This window comes from Stenella coeruleoalba (genome assembly GCF_951394435.1).
Source record: "Stenella coeruleoalba genome assembly, chromosome: 3".
NCBI lineage: Eukaryota > Metazoa > Chordata > Mammalia > Artiodactyla > Delphinidae > Stenella > Stenella coeruleoalba.
Window position 1 is genome coordinate 169798367 of NC_137148.1, and position 22149 is coordinate 169820515.

At 60.1% G+C, this 22149-nt stretch overlaps 1 protein-coding gene across 2 annotated transcripts; it reads left to right on the top strand.

Annotated features, from left to right (window-relative positions):
* Window positions 1-595: 595 nt before the first annotated feature.
* LONP1 (lon peptidase 1, mitochondrial) lies at window positions 596-22147 on the top strand. Of its 2 annotated transcripts, none has more exons than XM_079918501.1 (18): window positions 596-1034; window positions 3846-3934; window positions 4491-4610; window positions 6477-6708; window positions 8112-8173; window positions 8524-8653; window positions 9038-9121; window positions 10595-10815; window positions 12439-12577; window positions 13279-13457; window positions 15786-15873; window positions 16261-16383; window positions 16466-16582; window positions 18712-18852; window positions 19212-19377; window positions 20194-20405; window positions 20482-20646; window positions 21676-22147. In XM_079918501.1, the coding sequence occupies exons 1-18, from the start codon at window positions 603-605 to the stop codon at window positions 21850-21852; spliced, it is 2877 nt and encodes a 958-aa protein (XP_079774627.1). In that variant the 5' UTR covers window positions 596-602; the 3' UTR covers window positions 21853-22147. The 2 variants fall into 2 exon arrangements, with proteins under 2 accessions (XP_079774627.1, XP_079774628.1); XM_079918502.1 differs by having other exon boundaries at window positions 18715-18852.
* The last annotated feature ends 2 nt before the right edge of the window (window positions 22148-22149 follow it).

Below are 22149 nucleotides of genomic sequence, written 5' to 3' on the forward strand. Positions count from 1 at the left end.
CCGCCGCCGCTAACACACAGCTCCTCAACTGCCGCGGGGAGTCGCTTCACAGCCTGGGCATGCGCAGTCTGCCGCGGAGCCTGGGCAAGCGCACCTTGTTCCCCAAGAAGCCTGAATCCGCCCACCTCAACAAGCCCCCAGCGCCTGGGCATGCGCACACTGCCGCCCTTGGGCTGTCTACAGTTAGCTTAGCGTCTCTCGGGAAGCCCGAATCCACCAACCGTGGCGCGCGCCAGAGCTTGAGCTTGCGCGTGTCACTCACATTCCTAAGCCCAAGTGTTTGGACCGGGCTGCCCACACGTTCCCAAAGCTGCGCTTGCAGCCACAGCTGCTCTCTTTCTAGGGGCCATCACGCGTGCCCACAGCCCTCCCCGCGATCCGAAGGCGCCTATCGCAAAAGGTGAATGCCACGAGGGAGCTGGAACGCTTCCGGCTCTACTTCGCGTAGGCCCCGCCTCCACTCTTCCAAGTCCCGCCTCTGCAGCCGTCCGTTTCCGGCCACCCCTCCCTCGGGCACGCAGGCACGCTCCGGCCGTCACGTACGCCCCAGCCCAGCCCGCGGAAATGATGCAAGTCCCGCGCGCCGCCAGGATGGCCGGGCTATGGCGGCGGGTGCAGGCTGCGTGCGGCTGTGGGGAGCTGCGAGGTGTTGGGCGCTTCGGCGGCCGCTGCTGGCTGCCGCCGGGGGGCGGGTCCCGACTGCGGCCAGAGCTTGGTTGCCCAGAGGCCGGCGGGCCTGCGACGCCTCTCCTCCCTGGGCGCTGCGGGGCCAAGGCCCCGCCGCCGCGGGCCACTGGCGGGGACTTCGGGATGCTAACAACCGCAGCGGCGGCGGCGCATTCTCGGGCGGCGAGGATGCCTCCGAGGGCGGCGCGGAGGACGGGGCCTCGGGCGTGGGGGGCAGCGCGGGCGGCGGGGAAGGCCCTGTCATAACGGCGCTGACGCCCATGATGATACCGGACGTATTCCCGCACCTGCCGCTCATCGCCGTTACGCGCAACCCAGTGTTCCCGCGCTTTATCAAGATTGTCGAGGTAATGAGAGCCCCCGCCTTGGCCTCCGTTTCCCCCACGTCTGCAAGCTGCGGGTTGGACCGAGGGATCGCTCAGCACCCTCATGCCTCACAACTTGAAAACGTTCGAGTCTTAGTTTTCTCACTACTAGTGAACTCGAGCCAGTTTCCGCCCCCTTTCAGATCCTTTCAGGAGAGTTGAATCCAACGAGCTTAGGATTGTCCACTGAACAGCCCTAGTCATAGAAATTCGGTGCCGGGAAAGATCAGGACAGTCTTGCCACTCGGTTACTTTTCTGCTGGTCTTGGTAAATGTTTTGTGACCGTCTCCCCCAGGGCGGTCTACCTTCTGGTTAAGAGCCCCTTTGGGATCCGGATTCATTCCTTCCTTAAATGTTTCTTGAGGTCACGTGCTAGGTACGGTTCCAAGTGTTAGGGATACAGCCCTGAACAAAACGGACACACTTTCCTGCCTTTGGAGCTTAGGTTCCAGCGGGATTCGAGAGGTAATGAACAAGGCTAGTAAGTAAATTATGGACTGGAAGGCTGTAAGTACTGCAGGGGATGATAGAGCGAGGGATTGTCCAGGAGTCTTAGGAGGAACATGGCATAAGGATGTTCCCAGGGGTTTATTCATTCATTTATTCAGTAGGGTGTTCTTGTTCCCGTGTAGCCGGCTGAGGATTCAGCAGAACAAGTCAGACACAGCCCCTCTGCCTGAGGAACTTATGTTCTGGTGCAAGAGACAGTAAAGATCTTTTCAGACTAAGAGCCACGGGGTGTGGGGTGGTGCAAATGGACCAGGGAGATGTAATAGAGAGAAAGCAGCAGGAGTGCAAGGAACTTGAGTTTTTTAATGATGTGGAAATGAGTCCGTGGAGGAGAAGCGTTATCTCTTAACTGTCTAAGCAAGGTCATACAATGAGTCAGCTCTGCATTCACCCTCCAGTCTCTACCCTCACTCTCTAGTCTCTGCTGAATAAATCTCAGCGATCCCCTGGAAAGGGAAAGGACGGTACAGAGAGACAGCATTTAGCCAGTGTGGGGGGCAGAAGGAGCCCCCTCCACCTCCTCTCCAGCACTGTGACTGTGTGCGTCCGAGCTGCCCTTCCAAGGGCCTTCCCTGATGTTCTGTGTGGTTACTGGCAGGCCCCAGGGCCGGACCCTGTGGGATCATATCCTGGCCCCTCCACCCCTAGCTCCATAACCTTGGGCAAGCTGTTCCTCTGGGCCTCCATTGTCTCACCTGTGAAATGGGCATAGTAATAGTACCTCATTTCTTAGAGCTGTGATGGGAGGTAAATGAGGTCACGTCTAAAGGCCTCAGAACCATGCCTGGTGCATGATACGCCTTCATAAGAAGCGGCTGCTGTTACCCATGTGGTGCTCTTTCGACACCTCAGAAACGAGCCCTGGGGGTCTTTTCTCCATTCTTGACGCCCCCAACCCCAGCTGTCCTCTCTACCCTCCCCTCCCAGGCCCTTAGGGCCAGGATGTTCAGCAGGTACGGCCCCCTCAGCCCCTCAGAGTGGAAGATGCCCCCTGTCCCCAGTGCCCAAGTAGAGACAGGATTCTTCCAAGAGATTCTGTGTGCCAATCTAGGGCTAGCCAGGAGGGTTACATGAGATGCTGTGGGTAGTGTGAGACTGGCATGTGGAACTCGCATGTGGTATTCCTGTTGCTGTTACTTTATAAATAACGGAAAAGGGATCCCACCAGAGGGAAGGACAGGTGCTAAGATGCAGCGGTCAGCTGTTAGTCAAGGAGAAAGTTGGAGCTCCCAGGGGACCCAATAAGTGTTTCTGAACCTGTTAGCCAAGCTCTGATTACTCTTGATTTGGTAGTTGACACTGCATGTGGCTAACTTGCCCCAGTGGCGTCTCTCCTTATCAGTGGCCTCTGAGTGTAGACCAGTGGCTCTTAATTTTGGATGGGTCATGTAACCCTCCTGATGGATGTCATGGACCTTTGTTCTGGGGAGAATGCATTTAGAGTGTCAGGAATTCCCATACCGTGTGGTCATGGAGTTAAAACGCCGCTTCTCAAAGCCGGGTTCCTGGACCAGCAGCCATCAGCTGGGAGTCTGCTTGAAGTGCAGACTCTCAGGCCTGCTTCAGCCCTCCCAAATCAGAAACTCCAGGGGTGGGGCCCAGCCATCTGTTTTAAGAAGCCCTCCAGGGAATTCTGACTTGTGCCAAAGTTTGAGGGCCATTAAGTTTTTAGTTAGAGTCTGGTCTAGGAATTAACACAGGCTTGAAGGAAATCATTTGAGCCCAAAGGACACCTGTGCTCCTCCCATCAGCTGTTTCCTACGAAACTTTAGTCCTCTACCTGCCAATGGAATGACAGGAGAATGTGCTGTGATGGGCGGTGGGTTTCGATGATCAATGAATAGGATATAGATGTGATTGGGATATACTTTCCATGAAAATTGGAGGAAATTACCAGCCTGTGGGGTGTGTCACATTTGGATTACACACATTTACTTTTGTCCTCCCAAAAAGAAAAGCAGAGAGTTGAGATTTTCAAGCCAAGGCATTTCGCCACAGAAACAGCTCTTGAAATTGGATGTGAAATCAATTTCTTGATACCGGCCGTTTGTCTCCTTTTAGTTTTTTTTAGGAAGAGGGAAAAACTAAGGAATGCAGCTCTTCAATACTGCCCGTCCTTTTTTTTTTTTTCTTTCGGTTCAGAGGTTCCTGGACCGTGTTGGTTAGTCCTGGATCAGATTAGCACACCCCTAGAGAGTATTACAGAAAACGCTAGAGCTGCTGTCAAAGCGTCAGCTAGAAAGCCTACCCTGCGTTTCACCTTGGGGTCATTGTCATGCTAGGTTAAAAATAAGAAGTTGGTTGAGCTGCTGAGAAGGAAAGTCCGCCTTGCCCAGCCGTATGCCGGCGTCTTTCTAAAGAAAGATGACAAGTAAGTAATTTTTCCTTCACTCCTTTGTTGAAGCTGCCCTGGATTGTGGCTCACCACAGAGCCTGCTCTGTAGAGTAGCCTGGACCTCTGGCTCCTGACCTGAAAGAAACCAAGTCAGACCTCCGGGGATGAGGCCGAGAGCTGAGCATCCTTTTTCAGCCTGGGCTGAAGACCCTGCCCCAGGCCCTGGGCTTCATGCGTGGTCCAGGTGCGGGGAAGCTAACCTTGGGGACCCCTGGTGTTAGGCCAGGGTGAGGCTGCTTCAGAGCAGCCTTAGATGCGGGGGCTCTGGGCACATCTACCTGGACTGCAGGTAGGAATGAGTTCCACTTCCAAGTCGGAAGGTGTGTCCTACGCAGGCTCCATAAGAAGAGGTGTGGAGTGGAATCCAGATTCCATCTGGCCACGCCTGCCTGTATGCGGTGACCCTCAGGGGCGGCCCAGAGCACCTGTAGGAGCAAGGAGGTCAAGGCCAGGAGGAGTGTTTCTCTTCTCTCTCTTTTCAAGAGAGCCAAAGCACCTGTGCCCATGTTCCTTTGTGTCCCTTCTCCCTCAGCAACGAGTCTGACGTGGTCGAGAGCCTGGACGAGATCTACCACACGGGGACGTTTGTCCAGATCCACGAGATGCAGGACCTTGGGGACAAGCTGCGCATGATCGTCATGGGACACAGAAGGTGCGGGAGCCCAAGTGCACGGGGTGGGGCGGGAAGAGTGGCCTGGGGCGCCCCAGGTTCCAGCACCGACCTGCCCTTCTCGGTCACCACAGTGACCAGGCCAAAGCTGGAGGTGGAAACCGCCCCCCCCCCGCCAGCTTCTCAGAGCCGCTCTGCTTAAGCGGCAGTCTGGGTGGTCAGTGAGAAGCCATTTCTCACACCCGTTAGTCCAAAAAGCACCACGAGACAGGAGATAGCACGTTGCCTCATGGTTCACGTCTGGGTGTCAGCACGCCTTCCCCCTGGTGCCTGCATCTGCGTCTCCATTCAGGTTGGCATGTTGGGCTTTTTGTTTTTTGTTTTTCCTGGCTGCACCATGCAGCTTGCGGGATCTTAGTTCCTGGACCAGGGATCGAACCCGTGCCCCCTGCAGTGGAAGCTCGGAGTCTTAACCACTGGACACCCATAGATCCAGGTTGCGGTTTTTTACTCAGCCAGTCTACCTCTACCTCCTCTGCCGAAGGGCTTCATATGGCATTTGCAAGCCCAGTCTAACCCGCTGTATTGTTACGGCTAATTAAGAAAAACCTACATGATCAGCTGGGTTGAAGCTGGAAGAAATGAACGTGTTCATTTCTTTTCACGTGTTCCAAGGAACATTGGCCTCCCAAGATGAGATGCTTGTCAAAGGTGTCCTGTGATCACATGTGGGAGACATTTCAGACTCACCAACCGTTAAGGTCGTAGTGTTTGGAAAAGCTTCTTACTGCAGATGCCCGTTGGTGTTTGTTGACTCGAGAGCCCTTCATCCTTTCCTCTCACGGAGACTTTTTCTGTGTCAGCCGGCAGCTCCCCCAGAGCACACCGGGGAAACGGTCCCGGCCGGCAGCGCTTCCGTGGACAGTCCTGGTGGCGTCCCCGCTGCGCCAAGCCCCCATGCCTGTGTTCACCTGCTCGCGTTAGAGTCTGTTTTAGGGAAGAGGCTGTTCCTTTGTCTCCTGGGAGGATTCATGGCTCAGAAAGAACAGAATAAGATACAACCAAAATTAATAAAGATGGGGCGGCTACTCACTGCTCTGCTAACCTGCAGGGTGCCTTGGAGAACGAGTCCTGCTGCGTCCTGAGGCCAGGCCACCTCGGTGTTCACCGAGTCCCGACCTCCTTTTCTCTGTGCATCTTGCTGGTGTCCGCCGCCACTGAGTCCGCGTCCCCGGTAGCGCTCAGGCCTGCTCTCTAAGGGCGGTACTGTTGTTAGTTACCCCGTGTGGCAGAAAAGAGCCAACACGTCACTGAACACCGGGCGCCTGGTGTCTGCCAGGCCCTCGGGTGTGAGCGGAGTAGCCGGCGAGGGGCCCAACTTGGGGAGCCCGCCCCCTGCATGGGGAAAACAGGTCACCAGCTAAATTCTGACAGTGGTGGGTGCTTTGGGGTGAAAATGACGATGGATGGGGGGTGGGGTGGGTGTGTGCGCAGGTGGGGCTGGACTTCATGTGGAGTGGTTGGGGAGGACCTCAGTGGAGGCGCCCTTGAACCTGGAGCTGAATCTTGTGCAGGAGCCACTGTGTGGTGAGCTGGAGGCCGGGGGAAGGGCAGGCAGAGTCCCTGATGGGCCCCAGAGCGCGGGCTGCCACTGGCGTCCTCGTTCCTGGAGGACAGCGGATGTTGGTGTGGGAAACAATGGATGGGTTGGCTGGAGTCCAGGGGCAGAGGGCCTGCTGGTCTTGGGTTCTGAGACAGCAGCTCCCCTCTTCCCACCAGCCCTGGTGGCTGCAGGGGCCTGGGCCCAGCGAGCCCTTGTGTCATCAGCACCGCAGAGTGTTGTGGCCGGCAGGACGCCCCCCCTTCTCCCCAGCCTCGGTGGCTTCACCTCCTCTTCCTCGTCTTCAGGGTTCACATCAACAGGCAGCTGGAGGTGGAGCCGGAGGAGCCCGAGGGCGAGAACAGGCAGAAGCTACGCAGGAAGCCGAAGCGGGGCAAGAAGGACGCGGAGGAGGACGGCGGCGCCAAGCGGCAGCTGCAGGTGGTGATGGAGCCGGAGCCCAGCCCCGCTGGTGAGGTGCTCATGGTGGAGGTGGAGAACGTCGCCCACGAGGACTTCCAGGTCACGGAGGAGGTGAAGGTGAGTGCGCATGGGGGCAGAGCACCCTCTTCCTCCAGGAGGCCTGGGAGGAGCTGGCGCTGGCGTCGGGAAGGTCGGAAGTGCGCTGGAGCCTTGGCTGCTGTGAAGGAACCCGGGCCCTGGCTCCTCCTCCCGGGCCCCGGGCTGGGGGAGTGGGCAGGGCACATGTAGCTGGTTCTGTGACCCGTGCTTCCAAAACGGAAAAGAGCCTCTGGCCACCTTGACCCCAAGCATGGCAAGCCAGCTCTCGAGAGGGTGTCGGGAAATGTCCTTCCACCGTCCTTCTCATGTAGGTTATGGGCAGGGTGACCTGCCTCCAACGGGGAGAGGTGAAGAAGAAAGGCAAGGCAGGTGGAAGGCTCCTCGGGTGCGCCCGCACCCGGTGTCCTTGGCCTCCCCAAGGGGAACACCACCTTGGCATAGCTGACAGCTTTGGTCTGAGCCTGGGGTGGGTTCTGACCTCGGTGGGAAGGAGTGCCACAATCCATTGGTGATGTCTGCTGTGGGCACTGCAAGGGGCCCGGGGCCGGCAGTTGCCTCCGTGGGGCCCTCCAGAGCAGCTCTGCCGGGGAGAACTTTCCACGTGCTGAATGCATTCTGTGACTCTGCACCATTCAGCCCTGTGACTGTTGAGCACTTGACCTGTGGCTGCTGCGACTGAGGAACAGAACGTCTAATTGTATCTCATTTCAACTCACTTCAATGTGAGCAGCGCCTGGTGGCTGCTGTCCTGGGCAGCCCAGCCTTAGTATTTCCTTGAAGGCTCTCGTCTGGGGGGAGGGGAGGGGAGTGGGGAGCTAGGAGCGTGCCTGTCCCTCTTGGCGCGCATGCCATGCAGGCCCACCAGCTGGCCTGTTCTGGTTCCTTCTACAAAGGTCATCCCAGGCAGATCAGGGACAAACCCATTAACCAGAGACCGGTGGATCACACTGAAAAAGCCCAGCAGTGGTGGCTCTTGCTTCGTGCCGGCAGTGCCCTGAGCAGAGTGCCAAGTGCCGGGACCTGTGGCCTCTGGAAATGAGGTGCAGGATTTATGCCATAAACTGTGTCCAGTGATCCTGCCGGGAGTGTCACTGGCCTCTCTGTGGTGGCAGCTAAGGCAAAAAGGACAGCAATACCTGTGGCATCCATAGCGGAGCCGGCTGGGGCGAGGTTCTGGGGGGACAGACCTCGAGCCCCTTCTCCCCACCCAAGATGGCTCGTTCTAAGGTCGAGGTTCGGAGCGGTCCACGGAGACAGGGTTGGTTTGGTTTTTGCTCTTGGGTCCTGAGTCCCTGTGACTTGTGAACTGGGGCTCCGCTCCTGGGCCTCTGGGGCCGTCCTTGGCTGGGCCGGGTGGGAGGGGCTCCAGGGCCACAGGCCGCTCTGGTCCCAGTGACCCACGTGGCCTCCCTGCTTGCCAGGCCCTGACGGCGGAGATCGTGAAGACCATCCGGGACATCATTGCCTTGAACCCGCTCTACAGGTTGGTCTCCTGTCTCCTGACGAGGCCAGGCTGGGCCTGTCTGGCTGCTTGTCCTCATTGAGATCCCAGCTGGGCTTGGGGACTGCCTAGCCTCTGAGGGGGGAGCCGCTTCCCTCCCAGCAGGGAGGCCCCGGGGCGGGCGGGAGGTTGGAGGGGGCACAGCCTACCTGGCCCCGGCTCTCTCATCATCAGCCAGGTAGGGGGAAGGCATCTCAGGAGGGCTGCTGGATGGCTGCCAGGGTGACTTATGTCTGGGCGTTGGGGCGTTAGTCCCGCTCCAGGATGGGCCACAGCCCAGTGAGGACCATGGCGGTCCCGGTGCCCCGTGGCAGCATCTCCGTCCCTTCCAGAGAGTCTGTGCTGCAGATGATGCAGGCCGGCCACAGGGTGGTGGACAACCCCATCTACCTGAGCGACATGGGCGCCGCGCTAACTGGGGCCGAGTCCCACGAGCTGCAGGACGTCCTGGAGGAGACCAACGTGAGTGCGGCCTTCCCACCTGGCTACTGTCCTGGGCTCCGGCATTGGGGTGGGTTCACGTTAGCCCACGTCCTTCTGACCACGTCTGGCCCCTCGTTCTTGGTAGCGGCCGCGTGGTGTCCCACTGGGCGGCGCCCGTCAGTGGGTGGCGTGTTTGGGTTGTCGCCAGTCTCGTCGTTACGAGCAGCACCTCTGCCAGTGTCCTGGTCCACATGGCCTGCAGACCTGTGGAGCGTGGCTGGAGCACTGGGCTTGCTGGGGCAGAGCGTGCGCCCCTCTCGGATTTGGGGAGGCGTGGCCTGTCCACATGGCCTGGTTCGCACTCCCTCCCCACTGCCCCTCCACACAGATGGCCATCCTCTTACGTCTTCCCTTTCTTGGCAGATTCCCAAGCGGCTGTATAAGGCCCTGTCCCTCCTCAAGAAGGAGTTTGAGCTGAGCAAGCTGCAGCAGCGCCTGGGCCGGGAGGTGAGCGGCAGGGCGGGGCCCCAGTGCGCAAGAGAGTCTCTGCTGTGAGGCTGCGCTCCCCCTCGGGGCTGGGAACCTGTGCGAAAATGTCAAACTGGTGCGAGCAGCTGAGTGCAGAGTGAGAGGTCCCGGGACCCTCCTGACCACTGAGGGAGCCCGGGGGGAAATGCTGGAAATTGGGAGCCAGCTTGGGAGAGGTCGAAAGCTGTTTCCGCAGCCTCAGCTGTTGGAGGCCCACCTTCCCACCTGGGCAAACGCATGGACTGCCTGGATTGTTGGTTACTTAACGTTTTCCAGATTTAACTCACTTTTATCACTTAGTTGTTGTGTTTTTTTTTTAATTTTTATTGGAGTCTAGTTGATTTACAATGTTGTGTTAGATTCTGCTGTACAGCAAAGTGAGTCAGTTATATGTATGCATACATCCACTCTTTTTTAGATTCTTTTGCCATAGAGGCTGTTATAGCACTTAGGTTTTTTTTTTAATGAATTTATTTATTTATTTTTGGCTGCGTTGGGTCTTTGTTGCTGCACGTGGGCTTTTCTCTAGTTGCAGCGAGCGGGGGCTACTCTTCGTGGCGGTGCACGGGCTTCTCATTGTGGTGGCTTTTTTTGTTGCAGAACGCGGGCTTCAGTAGTTGTGTCTCGCGGGCTCTAGAGTGCAGGCTCAGTAGTTGTGGCGCATGGGCTTAGTTGCTCCATGGCATGTGGGATCGTCCCAGACCAGGGCTTGAACCCATGTCTCCTGCATTGGCAGGCAGATTCTTAATCACTGTGCCACCAGGGAAGCCCTCACTTAATTTTTATGTTAGGGAAAATATTCGTATCGTATTTATTTTATTTAAAATATTTATTTATTTGGTTGCTCCAGGCCTTAGTTGCAGCAGGCAGGCTCCTTAGTTGTGGCTCTTAGCCTCCTTAGTTGTGGCATGTGGGCTCCTTACTTGTGGCATGCGAACTCTTAGTTGCGGCAGGCATGAGGGATCTAGTTCCCTGACCAGGGATCAAACCTGGGCCCTCTGCATTGGGAGCGCAGAGTTTTTCACCACCGTGCCACCAGGAAAATCTCTTGTCTCATATCTTTAATTGAAAAAGCCACTAGGCAGCTCTCACACGCAAGGGCACAGGACAGCAGGCCACTGGGCGGGCGCCGGTGCTGACCTAGGGCCTGAGCCCGTGTCCTGCTGTTCCGGCTGTTAGAGGGAGCGTGGCACCCCTTTGATTAACGTGGGGGACACACTGGCATCAGGCCCAGCTTTTCCTGGTCGTAACCAGGATTGAAGGGTGGATCACTTCCTCCCCTGGAATTCGGTGTTACTTATCGTGAGGCCGGTGACCAGGAGGACTTAGGGTGGGACGTGGGGGAAATCGGAGGCTGGGTGCCCTGGGTTTCTCTCCCATGTCCTGAGGAAGCAGCAGGCCCGCCCTGGGCTGCGTCCCCTCTGCTCTGACGGCGGCTTCTGGGCCCTGCAGGTGGAGGAGAAGATCAAGCAGACGCACCGCAAATACCTGCTGCAGGAGCAGCTGAAGATCATCAAGAAGGAGCTGGGCCTGGAGAAGGACGACAAGGACGCCATCGAGGAGAAGTTCCGCGAGCGGCTGAAGGAGCTCGTGGTCCCCAGGCATGTCATGGACGTGGTGGACGAGGAGCTGAGCAAGCTGGGCCTGCTGGACAACCACTCCTCTGAGTTCAAGTGAGCGCAGGGGGCCCATCTCGTTCCCCGGCCTCAGGAAAGCTGGGCATCTGACTGGGGTCCCTGGAAAGCCAGGAGGGTGGGCCCCTCATGCATGTTTCGGTCACGGTGGGTGTCCATCCCCTCGTATCGCCCCTGTGCGGGCCGTGTCTCTGTCGCCCCTGTTTCACAGATGAGGGAGTCGAGGCTTGGAGAAGTTACATCAGTTCCCTTGCCTCTGGGCTGGCAGATGGAGACAGGGATTTGAAGCCAGTGCCACCAGTCAGGACCAGGAGTCCCCAGGGCCACTGCTCCAAGGCCGCCCCCTCCCCTGGCCTCCTCTGGCGGCTTTGAGAGTCAGCCAGGAAACAAGCGTCTTCCTGGGGCCCTGGCCTTGCCCGGCGGGTGTTGTCCTGTGCACACTGGCTAGGGGTCGGGGCCCCGTGGGATGCTTCTGGCTCTGCCCGTAGCCCAGGCCTGGGCGTTGCTCCGGGGTGGCTCGTGGGACATTCCTCAGAGGGAGGATCTGAGTGGGCCTGCAGCACCGGACCCTCCTGGGCTGTTGGGCCGGGCCTCTCTCTGGCTCAGGGTGTCTGGGGAAGGTTGGTCTCTTTGCACGAGGACCCTGGGAGATGCTGGTTGCCCCGGACGTTGCAGGCCTCCCCACCAGAGATGCCCCCAGCTCCTCTCCTGGGGCAGTGAGTGCGCTTCCCACACCGACGTCAGCGTGACCGCACGCTTATTTAGTCCCTTAGAACGTCACAGACTCATGTAGCGGTCTGGAGGCAGAGGCCCTCACGTCTGGTGTGGTGGGCAGGACAGGCTCCTTCTGGAGGCTCTGGGGAAACTCTGTCTCCAGACTTTTCAGTTTCTCGGAAATGTTCCATGGCTCCTGGCCCTTCCTCCACCTTCTGAGCACGTCACTCCAGCCTCTGCTTCTGCCGTCTGCCTCGCCTCTTCCTCTGACCTCCCTGCCTCCTCCTTATCAGGCCCTTTGTGAGGGGCGCCTCTGTCCCTGGGTGCACAGCCCTTGGCCTGGGGTCACGCTCCAGGCCTGTTTCCCCACTTGCCCTCATCAGGTTGTCCCTCCCCCATCCTACCCGCTGGCCCCTCCTGTGCTGTGGGACCCTGAGCCGGCCCCATGCTCGCAGAGTCTCTGGTCTGGGAAGCAAATGTAGCCCTTGTGCCAGGAACTGCACCCATACAGGCAGACCTCGGGGACACCGCGGGTTCGGTTCATAGCAAAAAAGCGAGTCACATGAATTTTCTTGGTTTCCCTTCGTGTAAAAGTTATGTTCACGCTCTACTGTAGTCTGTTAAGTGTGCAGTTGCGTTATGTATAAAAAAAGACAACGTATATGCCTTTATTAAAAAGTACTTTATTGCTAAGACAACCATCACCTGACAAGGCACGGTTACCACAAACCTTCAAGGTGTAAAACGCGCGGTAGGCGAGGCGTGTCTGCACCGCGCCGGGAGTGGGGCAGGCCAGGCTGGGCCGGCTTCTCAGGGCAGTTCGGGCCGCAGCTGACACTTGGTGGTGTTCTCACATCGGGCACGTGGGTCCCAGCACTGTGGATGTATGGAGTGGGGTTCGGGCGGCTCACCGGGCCCGCTCACCGGCTCTTGTCTGTCCTGTGGCAGCGTCACCCGCAACTACCTGGACTGGCTGACGTCCATCCCGTGGGGCAAGTACAGCGACGAGAACCTGGACCTGTCCCGGGCCCAGGCGGTGCTGGAGGAGGACCACTATGGGATGGAGGATGTCAAGAAGCGCATCCTGGTGAGGCTCGGCCACCCGCCCTCCCCGGGGCCACGCCCACCCCCCCACTCGGGTGCGGGGCACCTGGCCGAGCTCTGAGAGGCGGCGGCCATCGTGTCTGGATCTGTGAGGGTGGCGGGGGCCTTGGGGCCCGGGAGCCAGGACTCCCCCTGTGCTGGAGAATCTGGGGGTCTGGGGGGGGCTTGGCTGGGCCAAGGTTTGTGTGGGGTCAGCAGGGGCCGAGGAGGGTGAGGGATGGAGGGGCCCAGCCGGAGGGACCGGGGTTGGAGTGGCTCAGAGGTGTTAGGGGCCGCCCAGGCCCGCCTGCCCGCTCCAGGGAGCTCACGGTTTCCCCAGGGGGATAAAAATTGTGCTCGTGATAGGAGGAAATGAGGGCCAGAGGTGTCTGGCTGAGAGCGGGTGGGCTGGCGGGGAGAGAGGACACTGTGATCCAGGTGGGGAGCTGCCGGGTGCGCCTGGCATCGGGGTCACCCAGAGTCCATCACCCGCGTCCCCTTGCTGCCTGCTCGTCCTGTTGGTGCCATAGGCTGTCCCTCCAGTGTCAAATGACAGTCCAATCAGCTCGGCCCCTCTGGGTCAGGCCCTGTCCCTTCTCGCAGCCCCAGATGCCTGGACGATGGGGAGGCTCAGGCCCGGCGGGGGCCCTTGCCCTGTGGAAAGGGCAGTGCTGTCTCACGGGGTCCTCCTGCTTCTGCCTGCAGGAATTCATTGCCGTCAGCCAGCTCCGGGCGTCGACCCAGGGCAAGATCCTCTGCTTCTACGGTCCCCCAGGTGTGGGCAAGACCAGCATCGCCCGCTCCATCGCCCGGGCCCTGAACCGCGAGTACTTCCGTTTCAGCGTCGGGGGCATGACGGACGTGGCCGAGATCAAGGGGCACAGGTTGGCCTGGCCCCTCCCCCTCGGGGCTCACCCCGCCTCCCATCAGCCTTCCTTCTCTTGGGTCTTTTCCTACCCTGTAGCGTGATGGTGGCAGGCAGCAAACTCCACTCACGCTGGAATAGGTAACTGAAAAGTCAGCGTGTCCAATCTGACGTCAGGCCTGGCTCAGTCCAGGTGCTTAAAAACCTCGGATCAAATTGGATCAAAACCTCAGCCTCTCAACCACTGGAAAGGCCTCTCGGCCAGGCTGTCAGCAGACGGCCCCCTGGTTCCAGCTTCCATCCCACCAGCTCAGCACCCCGCACCCTGGCAACACTGGCTGCAGGCCCGGGGACTGGGGACAAGAGTGGGAGGTGAGACGGTCTCCCCAGTGAGGCCTCGGCACCTGTCTTGGTTCTTGCCTCCCTTGTCAGGCCCAGAGCGGGGCTGGCATCCCCTGTGCGCAGGCTCTGACAGCCACCTGGCCCGTGCGTGGTGTCCTTCTGTGGGACATTAAGGGTGTTGTGTTCTGGGGCTTCCCGCCACGCTGGCCTCCGCAGAGGGTGGGTTTTTGAAAAGCCTCGGTGAGGCACAAGCGCAGTGGGTACACAAGTGTCTGTTCCAAGTCGGCCATGCATTTCCATCCTGTAGTGTCCAAAGAAGGTTTAAATCTGTGTTTAAAAGTTACTTTTCTGGCTTTTCTAAAAGCACGGACAGTTCTGGGCACCAGGGTTCACAGGCCCTCCTGGCCGCAATGCTCCAGAGCTGGGCTGCCCGCTGGGCAGGGTGTAAGCACCCCAGTCTGCTGCAGCCCCCCTCCACTCCTGGCTCTCTCAAGTCCCCTGGACGGTGGCCAGTCTCGAGACCTCCCCAGCCCGGAGCCCGGTGTGAGCTCCAGGGGTTTGGAGAAGGGAGCCGGAGCATGGTGGGGCCTGGGTGGGGGTCAGGCGGGGATGAGGCCGGCACAGCCTTGGGGGCGGGGTCACTGGGAGGCCTGCAGGCTGGAATGGTGCAGGTGTGCCCGGGAGCTGCGGTCTGAGCTGGGAGGTGCAGCAGGATGGAGGTAGAGGGGTTGGAGGCAGAGAGGGAGGCAGATGCAGAGCCGGGCCCTGGTTCAGGAAGGACAGGGAGCTGCAGACCAGCACCATGTGCTGGAGTTTCTAAACAAGCACAGGAGATCTGTGACGCTGGGGGTGAGTCATTGGGGAAAGGGCACCCAGCAGCGTGCGAGCAGGTGGGCGTTCTGTGCTGCTGTTGGTCTAGGGACAGGGAATTGACTGCTGTTATACTGGTGACAGCCAAACCCTCCTCTGCCCACGGCCCTCCAGGGCTCCCACCTCCCTCAGGTTAAAGCCCAAGTCCTCCCTGTGGGCCACAAGGCCCTGCACGACCTGCCCCGTCCGCTCCCTGCCCTCCCCTCCTCCCTTTCTCCCCCTCGCTCACTCTGCTCCAGACACATGGGCCTCCTCACTGTTCCTCCAACACACCAGGCACGGTGCTGCCCCAGGGCCTTTGCACTGGTTGTGCCCTCCGCCTGGAATGCCCCTCCCCCAGACATCCATGTGGCTCCCCCTCACCTCCTTTGCTTGTAGCCTTTCCTGAAGATGTTCCTTATCTCTTCCTTAAAATACTGCCTCACCCTCAAAGTGGCGTTCCAGATCCCCCATGCCTGCTTTTCTTCTTTGTCGCAGATACGAACGAAGTCTTTCGTACCTTGTGATTTTCTCCTCTGCCTGGTTTGTGGTCTGTCTGCCCTGCTGGGCCTTAGCTCACAGCACTGGACTCATGTCTGTTTTCCTAAGAATGCCAGGCAGGCACCTGCAGCCAAACTGGGCAGACAAGTAGGCTCTCAGGAAACACTCCTGAAAGGACGTGCCAGCTGGGGCCAGGCCCTGGGCCTGGTGACCCTGAGGCCAAAGGACCCAGGTGTGGGGGATGTTCCTGCCGCAGGCCCTGGCTGCTCCCTGCCCCTCTCCTTCTGTTGGATCGGGCAATGCCGGCTGGGTTTTGCCGTCTGGATAGGAGGTGCTGGCTAGCGGGAAGAGTCTGAGTGAGACTTGGCTGTGAATCTGTCTCCCGCCCTGAGCCTGAGCTGGGGGAGCACGTTGACAGCCCCAGGACTTGGGACCATTACGCCGTCAGGATGACCCAGTGCTCTGCCCACCTGCACAGTGCGGAAGCATTTATCCTCTGCTGGGGCCACGCTGTGTGCGTCTCCCTGTGTCTCCTCTGGGCGGCCTTGGAAGGCATGTGGTGATCCCGCAGCTCCAGGGGAGCTGGGCCTTGGGCGCCAGTGTGGCTACCCCAGGCGCTGGGGCACCGACCGCCCCGCTGTGCCCTCTTCCGCAGGCGGACGTATGTGGGCGCCATGCCCGGCAAGATCATCCAGTGCCTGAAGAAGACCAAGACGGAGAACCCCCTGGTTCTGATAGACGAGGTGGGTGGGGCCTGAGGGCTGGGCCCTGGCTGGGCTCATACCCTTCCCTGAGGTTGGACGTGGCCCCTGGGCCTTCCTGGCCCACAGCTGCAGGCGGCCCTGACCAGACGGAGTCTGTGTTCAAGGTGAAACTGGCCCCCTGCGGTTTCCATGGTGCCTGAGTCACTGTGGGCGGCCTTGTTGCAGCCGGCTGTCTCATGACACCGGCCCCCTCCCGCCCTGGAAGACCTGGTCTCTGCCTGTGGCCACATGGTCAGCCCAGCCCTCCTGCTCTGGGCTTCCCTAGCCCCAACCCCCAGTGGTCTGGTCTCCCGCTGGGGTGTCCGGCGAGCGGGCGCTGGGGGAGGACAAGGGGCTAACACCTGCCGCCCCCTGCTGCCCCTTCAGGTGGACAAGATTGGCCGGGGCTACCAGGGGGACCCCTCATCAGCACTGCTCGAGCTGCTGGACCCTGAGCAGAATGCAAACTTCCTGGACCACTATCTGGACGTGCCTGTGGACTTGTCCAAGGTGCGTGTCCCACCCGGGGGCTGGGCCAGTGGGGAGAGTCCGGACGCCCCGTCCTACCACACCTCGCTGCCGCCTCCCCCAGGTGCTGTTCATCTGCACGGCCAACATCACCGAGACCATCCCAGAGCCGCTGCGGGACCGGATGGAGATGATCAACGTGTCGGGCTACGTGGCCCAGGAGAAGCTCGCCATCGCAGAGGTAAGGCGGCCCCAGTGGCCCGGCCCTGGGGAGGGGTGCCCCGCCGCCACTTGGGCTCAGGAAATATCCGAGTGCCCACTAGGCGCCAGGCCCTTAACCGGAGCTAGGGGTGCAACCCGCAGATCTGCTCTGGGGCTCCCGAGCCAGGAGGAGACAGACGGATGTGGACGGGATCTGCCCGTGTGGTGTGATTACAAGACACGGACGACACCAAGGCGGGGGTTCGGGGGGCTCCCCACCCCAACCAGCTGTCAGCCGAGGGTCTTACGATTCAGTGCAGTTCTGACACTACCCACCTGGAAACAGCATCAGACCCCAGGTTCAGGGCTCAGACCAAAGCACTGCCCCCACTTTGGATGCCAGCCCCCAAGTCCCTGGCCGCTCTTATAGACTGACTGGGTATAAACCGGGGGTTCCCACAGCCCCCTCCTCGGTTTGATCATTTGCTGGAACAGTCTACAGAACTCAGGAAGACAAGAGTTTTTACTTACTGTTACCAGTTTATTATAAAGGATACAACTAGGGAACAGCCAAAACAGAGACTCCTGGGGCAAGGTGTGGGGAAGGGCCCATTACTAGGCATGGTTGACTGGATGACTGATTGCATCATTGGTCACTGGTGATTAGCTCCCCTCCCTGGGGGCTGAGGGTGGGGTGAAAGTTCTATCCCTCCAGTCCCTTGGTTCCTCTGGCCACCAGCCCCCATCCAGCTATGCTAATGATCACTTCTTGAAAGGGGCTTCTTGTGAATAAGAAAGGATGCTCCTCTCGTGCCTGTCACTCAGGAAATTCCAAGCGTCTTATAATCGCTTGTGCAGGGAATTGGGGCCAAAGACCCAATATGTATTTCTTGTTATAATCACAGGCCGTAGAAACAAGAGCAAGGAAAGACACTCCGTGAGCACAGTGCTGAAGGTAACACGACCCCACCCTGGCCTTCAAGGCCCAGCACTGTCTTGGGGTTGTGAGTTCAGCTCTGACAGTAAGTTACCCCTTGAGTTGCCCCGCTGCCTTGTGGTCACGCACCATGGCCGGTGTCGTGCCAGGTCAGTAACGGCTGTGGGCGCGAGAGTGAGGCTGCTGTCCGTCTACCCACCAGCCGTGCTTCCCCGGGTTATGGGACTGCCTCCCTGGGCTTTCCTGGGCCCAGGGTCCCCCGGGATGCGGGCCTCTGTCTGCATCTCTATTTGTAGGAAAGCGCTTCCCGGGCTGGTGGGATCCTTCCCTTTTCCTGGCGCCCGGGTGTGTGCGGTGCTTTACTAGCCTGCAGTCAGTCAGGGGAGAGCCGGATTTCCCTTCCAGAGGGCTCGAGTTCCTGATACAGTGTTTTCTTTCCAGAGAGGGCTTTAGTGCATCTTGTCCCCTTTTGCATCCCCTGGGGGGTGGGAGGCAAGGAAGAGGAGCTCTTGGCTGGGGTGGTCGCAGGGGTACTGGGACTCCCCGTCACTCCCCTTGTCCCCCAGCAGCCTGGACACTCGACCAGGCAGAGGTGGGGCAGGCTTGGCGGTGTGGGTGGAGGGGTTCCTTCAAATCCTTGAAGGGACAGCAGGAGGCACACGAGGGCTTTGGGACACTTCTGCCCTGCAGTCAGTGCTCAGGACTGCTCAGACTCCACTGACTGCTGTGCGGCAGGGGTGGTGCTGGGCCCCGAGTGACCCTGGAGCCTCTGACCTGCTCCGCATCCCCACCTGCTCTGTGCAGTGGTCACGTAACCGGTCTCTGCATGAGGAGGAAGTCTGGGGGTTCAAGGAGGCCTTCCTGGAGGAAGAGGCAGCCAAGATGAGCCTTGGGAGCACGTGGAGGTGGCAGGCCGGGCGCCTGCAGGTCCTAGGCCCACCGTTAAGGATCCTGGCACTTGCTGGGCTCTCTCCCTGGACACTCTGCCACCCCCTCCTGGCCTTGCTGGCTCTCCTCCCTTCAGGTCTCGGCTCAGGTGTGGTTCGGGAGCAGCCTCCCCTCACACACTCTGCTGAATGGCCCCCAGGTACCCCCGGGGACAGGGGCTCCACGGGGCAGGCCCAGGGTCTACCTCAGTGACCTCATTTACCCGGCCAGGGGTCTTTGGAGGGGTGGGCAGGGGCCACGGGAGAGGCCCTTGGGGTCCTGATGGCGACTCTCCTCCCTGGCAGCAGTACCTGGTGCCTCAGGCCCGTGCCCAGTGTGGCCTGGACGAGAGCAAGGCCACACTGTCATCGGACGTGCTGACCCTCCTCATCAAGCAGTACTGCCGGGAGAGCGGCGTCCGCAACCTGCAGAAGCAGGTGGAGAAGGTGAGCCTGCCTGGCCGGCGGCGGTGGGACACATGCTGTCTGAGTGCACTCACAGCAGGTCCCTAGGGGAGTCACAGCCACAGACAGGAAGTAGATGGTGGGGCTGGGGAGGCAGTGTTTAATCAGGACAGAGTTTCAGTTTGGGAAGGTAAGAAAGTTCTAGAGGGGATGGCTGGACACCAGTGCAAATGCACTTCCTGCCACTGAGCTGTACGCTTGAAAATGGTTAAGATGGTTTTAGGTCACGTGTACTTTATCACAACTGTAAAAAATTAAAGGCAGGTGGAGGAGAGTTGGGGGCAGGGGGTGGGGGCTGCTTCTGTGGCCTGGCTGCCCCCCAGCCTGCTGCGTCCACACAGGTGTTGCGAAAGGCAGCCTACAAGATTGTCAGCGGCGAGGCCGAGTTCGTGGAGGTGACGCCGGAGAACCTGCAGGACTTCGTGGGGAAGCCGGTGTTCACAGTGGAGCGCATGTACGACATGACGCCTCCCGGCGTGGCCATGGGCCTGGCCTGGACCGCCATGGGTGAGTGGCCTGCGCTGGAGCAGGCAGCGCCGGGGGCTCTGCACGTCCCTGTGGTCGTCTGTCCCCCGGTACAGGTGGGAGCCCTCACTGCAGGCTGCTCTGAACGCCCTCTCCACTGGTAGGCAGGGTGCAGTGAGGCCAGGGGACCAGGGCTCATCAGGGACGATGGGACCGCGAGGTGGCCGCAGTGCCCCCGTGAGCTTTCTTTGGGCTCATGGTTTTCAGGTTTGCCTGAAGGACAGCCCTTCACAGCACGAGACCCTGTCGCCTGGGGGGGCCACCACCCAGTGGGGGAGGAGGGCCAGGCAGCTCTGGGGAGAAGGGTCCGAGGGGCTTCCTGTCCAGGCGACGTGGCTCAGCCCACCCTCACTGGGGACGCTGGGTCTGGGAGCTACAAGGGCGGGGGCGGCTCAGGGCCTGTGTAGCAGGCAGGGTTGGGTGCGGTCCTGGTGGGCAGGGCACAGAGGGGGCAGGCTCTGAGCCACTTGTTATCTGCTGACTGATTTGGGAGGAGGGAGCTTGGCACCAGCAGGCTCTGCGCCGCGGGCAAGTAGAACGCGGAGGCCTAGCACAGAGATCGTTTTCAGGTTTTCATGTAACCTGGTCCCCGCAGATGGATCTGCTGCCCCGAGGTGGCTGCAGGAACAGTGCAGGCACTGAGGTGTGAGGGATGAGAAGGCTCTAGGCTGGGATGAGCCAGGGAAGGGACGGTGAGGGGCGTCCCATCACTGGGGATGAGGGTGAGGGTGTGGCAGGAGCGGCCATCCAGGAGTCTGAGGCATCCTGGGCTCATGGGCTCTGCCCTCGGTTCCTCAGGAGGCTCCACGCTATTTGTTGAGACGTCCCTGAGACGGCCACGTGACAGCAAGGGGGACAAGGACGGGAGCCTGGAGGTTACAGGCCAGCTGGGGGAGGTGATGAAGGAGAGCGCCCGCATCGCCTACACCTTCGCCAGGGCCTTCCTGATGCAGTACGACCCCACCAATGAGTACCTGGTGACCTCGCACATCCACCTGCATGTGCCTGAGGTGAGGCTGGACCCGCGCCCATGCCCCACACCCGCCACCTGGCAGCCGCCTGCCCACCAGCCTGTCTCCCCCCCAGGGCGCCACCCCCAAGGATGGCCCGAGCGCTGGCTGCACCATTGTCACGGCCCTGCTGTCCCTGGCTCTGGACCGGCCGGTACGGCAGAACCTGGCCATGACGGGTGAGGTTTCCCTCACGGGTAAGGTCCTGCCTGTGGGAGGCATCAAGGAGAAGACCATTGCGGTGAGTGTCCCGTGTGATAGTGCACAGCCATCATTCACGTGTCAGGGCTAACACCCCCAGGTGAGAAGAGTGACAGGCCCATTTTACAGAAGGGCAAAGTGAGGCCCAGTGGGCATGGGATCTGGATCTGCCTGGCCTGGATCCCCTGCTGAACTGCCTGCCTAGCTGCCCCTCCCTCCACGGTGGTTCGCAGCCTTTTCAGCCCTCATCTCAGCTCCTCAGGGATGAGTAGGGTCTCCTGCTTCCTCGCCCCCCCCCGCCCCCCGTGGCCTAGCACTGAGACCTGTGGGTGCAGGAGAGGCTGGAGGAGCAAGGCTTAGGCACTGCAGGTGGACAGAGGGCCCAGAGCCCAGCGTCTCACTGGGTGTGCTGTAGGTTTGACTGTGGTGGATTGGGGGGGGGGGGGGCTGTGTTTCCCAGTGTTGGGAGCCCCCCCGAGCTCCTGGCAGCACCCCAGTCTCTCTCACCTGAGCCCCCAGGCCTCTCCCTGTCTACCTCAAACGGACCGCAGCCCCAGCTGCCCACAGGGAGGGGCTCCCGTGATAGGGACACCCAGGCAAGGTGTGTGGGAGGCTCTCTGCACCTTGCTTTCCTGTCTTGCAAAGTGAGAGGTTCAGTGAGTCACTGCATGCTATCTCTAGAGCAACACATGGTGACACATGGGGACCCTTGTCCACCAAGGGGCAGAGTCAGGCTGAGGGACAGCAGCTCAGAAGCCCCAGGTGCGACAGGGCGCGTGGCAGTCTTAGGTGCCAGACCTCTAAATGTAAAGCAGTGGGTGCTGATTAACCCCAGAAACCATGGGCCTCATAATTCCCGTATTTCCAGACACCTTTGGGGGTGGGGAGAGCCTCTGGGGTGACACCACGCCAGAAGAGGCCTGGGTTCCTGCTGCCAAGCTACTGGAACAGAGGCTGGTGACGTTACCCTGGGCCTCAGTTTCCTCAGCAGGGTGGCCACTGGAAACCTGGCTCCATGCCCAGCCCTCTCCTACCTCCCACACTGACCTGACTGCCCCCCCCATCCCAGGCCAAGCGTGCTGGAGTGACGTGCATCATCCTGCCAACCGAGAACAAGAAGGATTTCTACGACCTGGCAGCCTTCATCACCGAGGGCCTGGAGGTGCACTTCGTGGAGCACTACCGTGAGATCTTCAACATCGCCTTCCCCGAGGAGCAGGCCGAGGCCCTGGCTGTGGAGCGGTGACGCCGGCTCTGGGCACTGCAGGCACCGCTGGGCCCGCCGGGGCTGGAACTGCGCTCAGGGGAGAGGCTCCAGGCAGCTGAGCCACAGGAAGCTCAGGAGAGGCCTGGAGCCCGCCCTCAATCATGGCTTAATCACTGACTATTATTTAATTATGATTAAAAGCCGTTTCCAGTACTGCTTGGTTGGCTGTGGCTTCTTTCTGTGCTCACCACCCTGCCTGTCACCAAGGTGCCCAGGGACACGTGTGCCCCAGCAGATGGCACCCCCCCTTCCCACTGGCAGCACAGAAACCCCAAG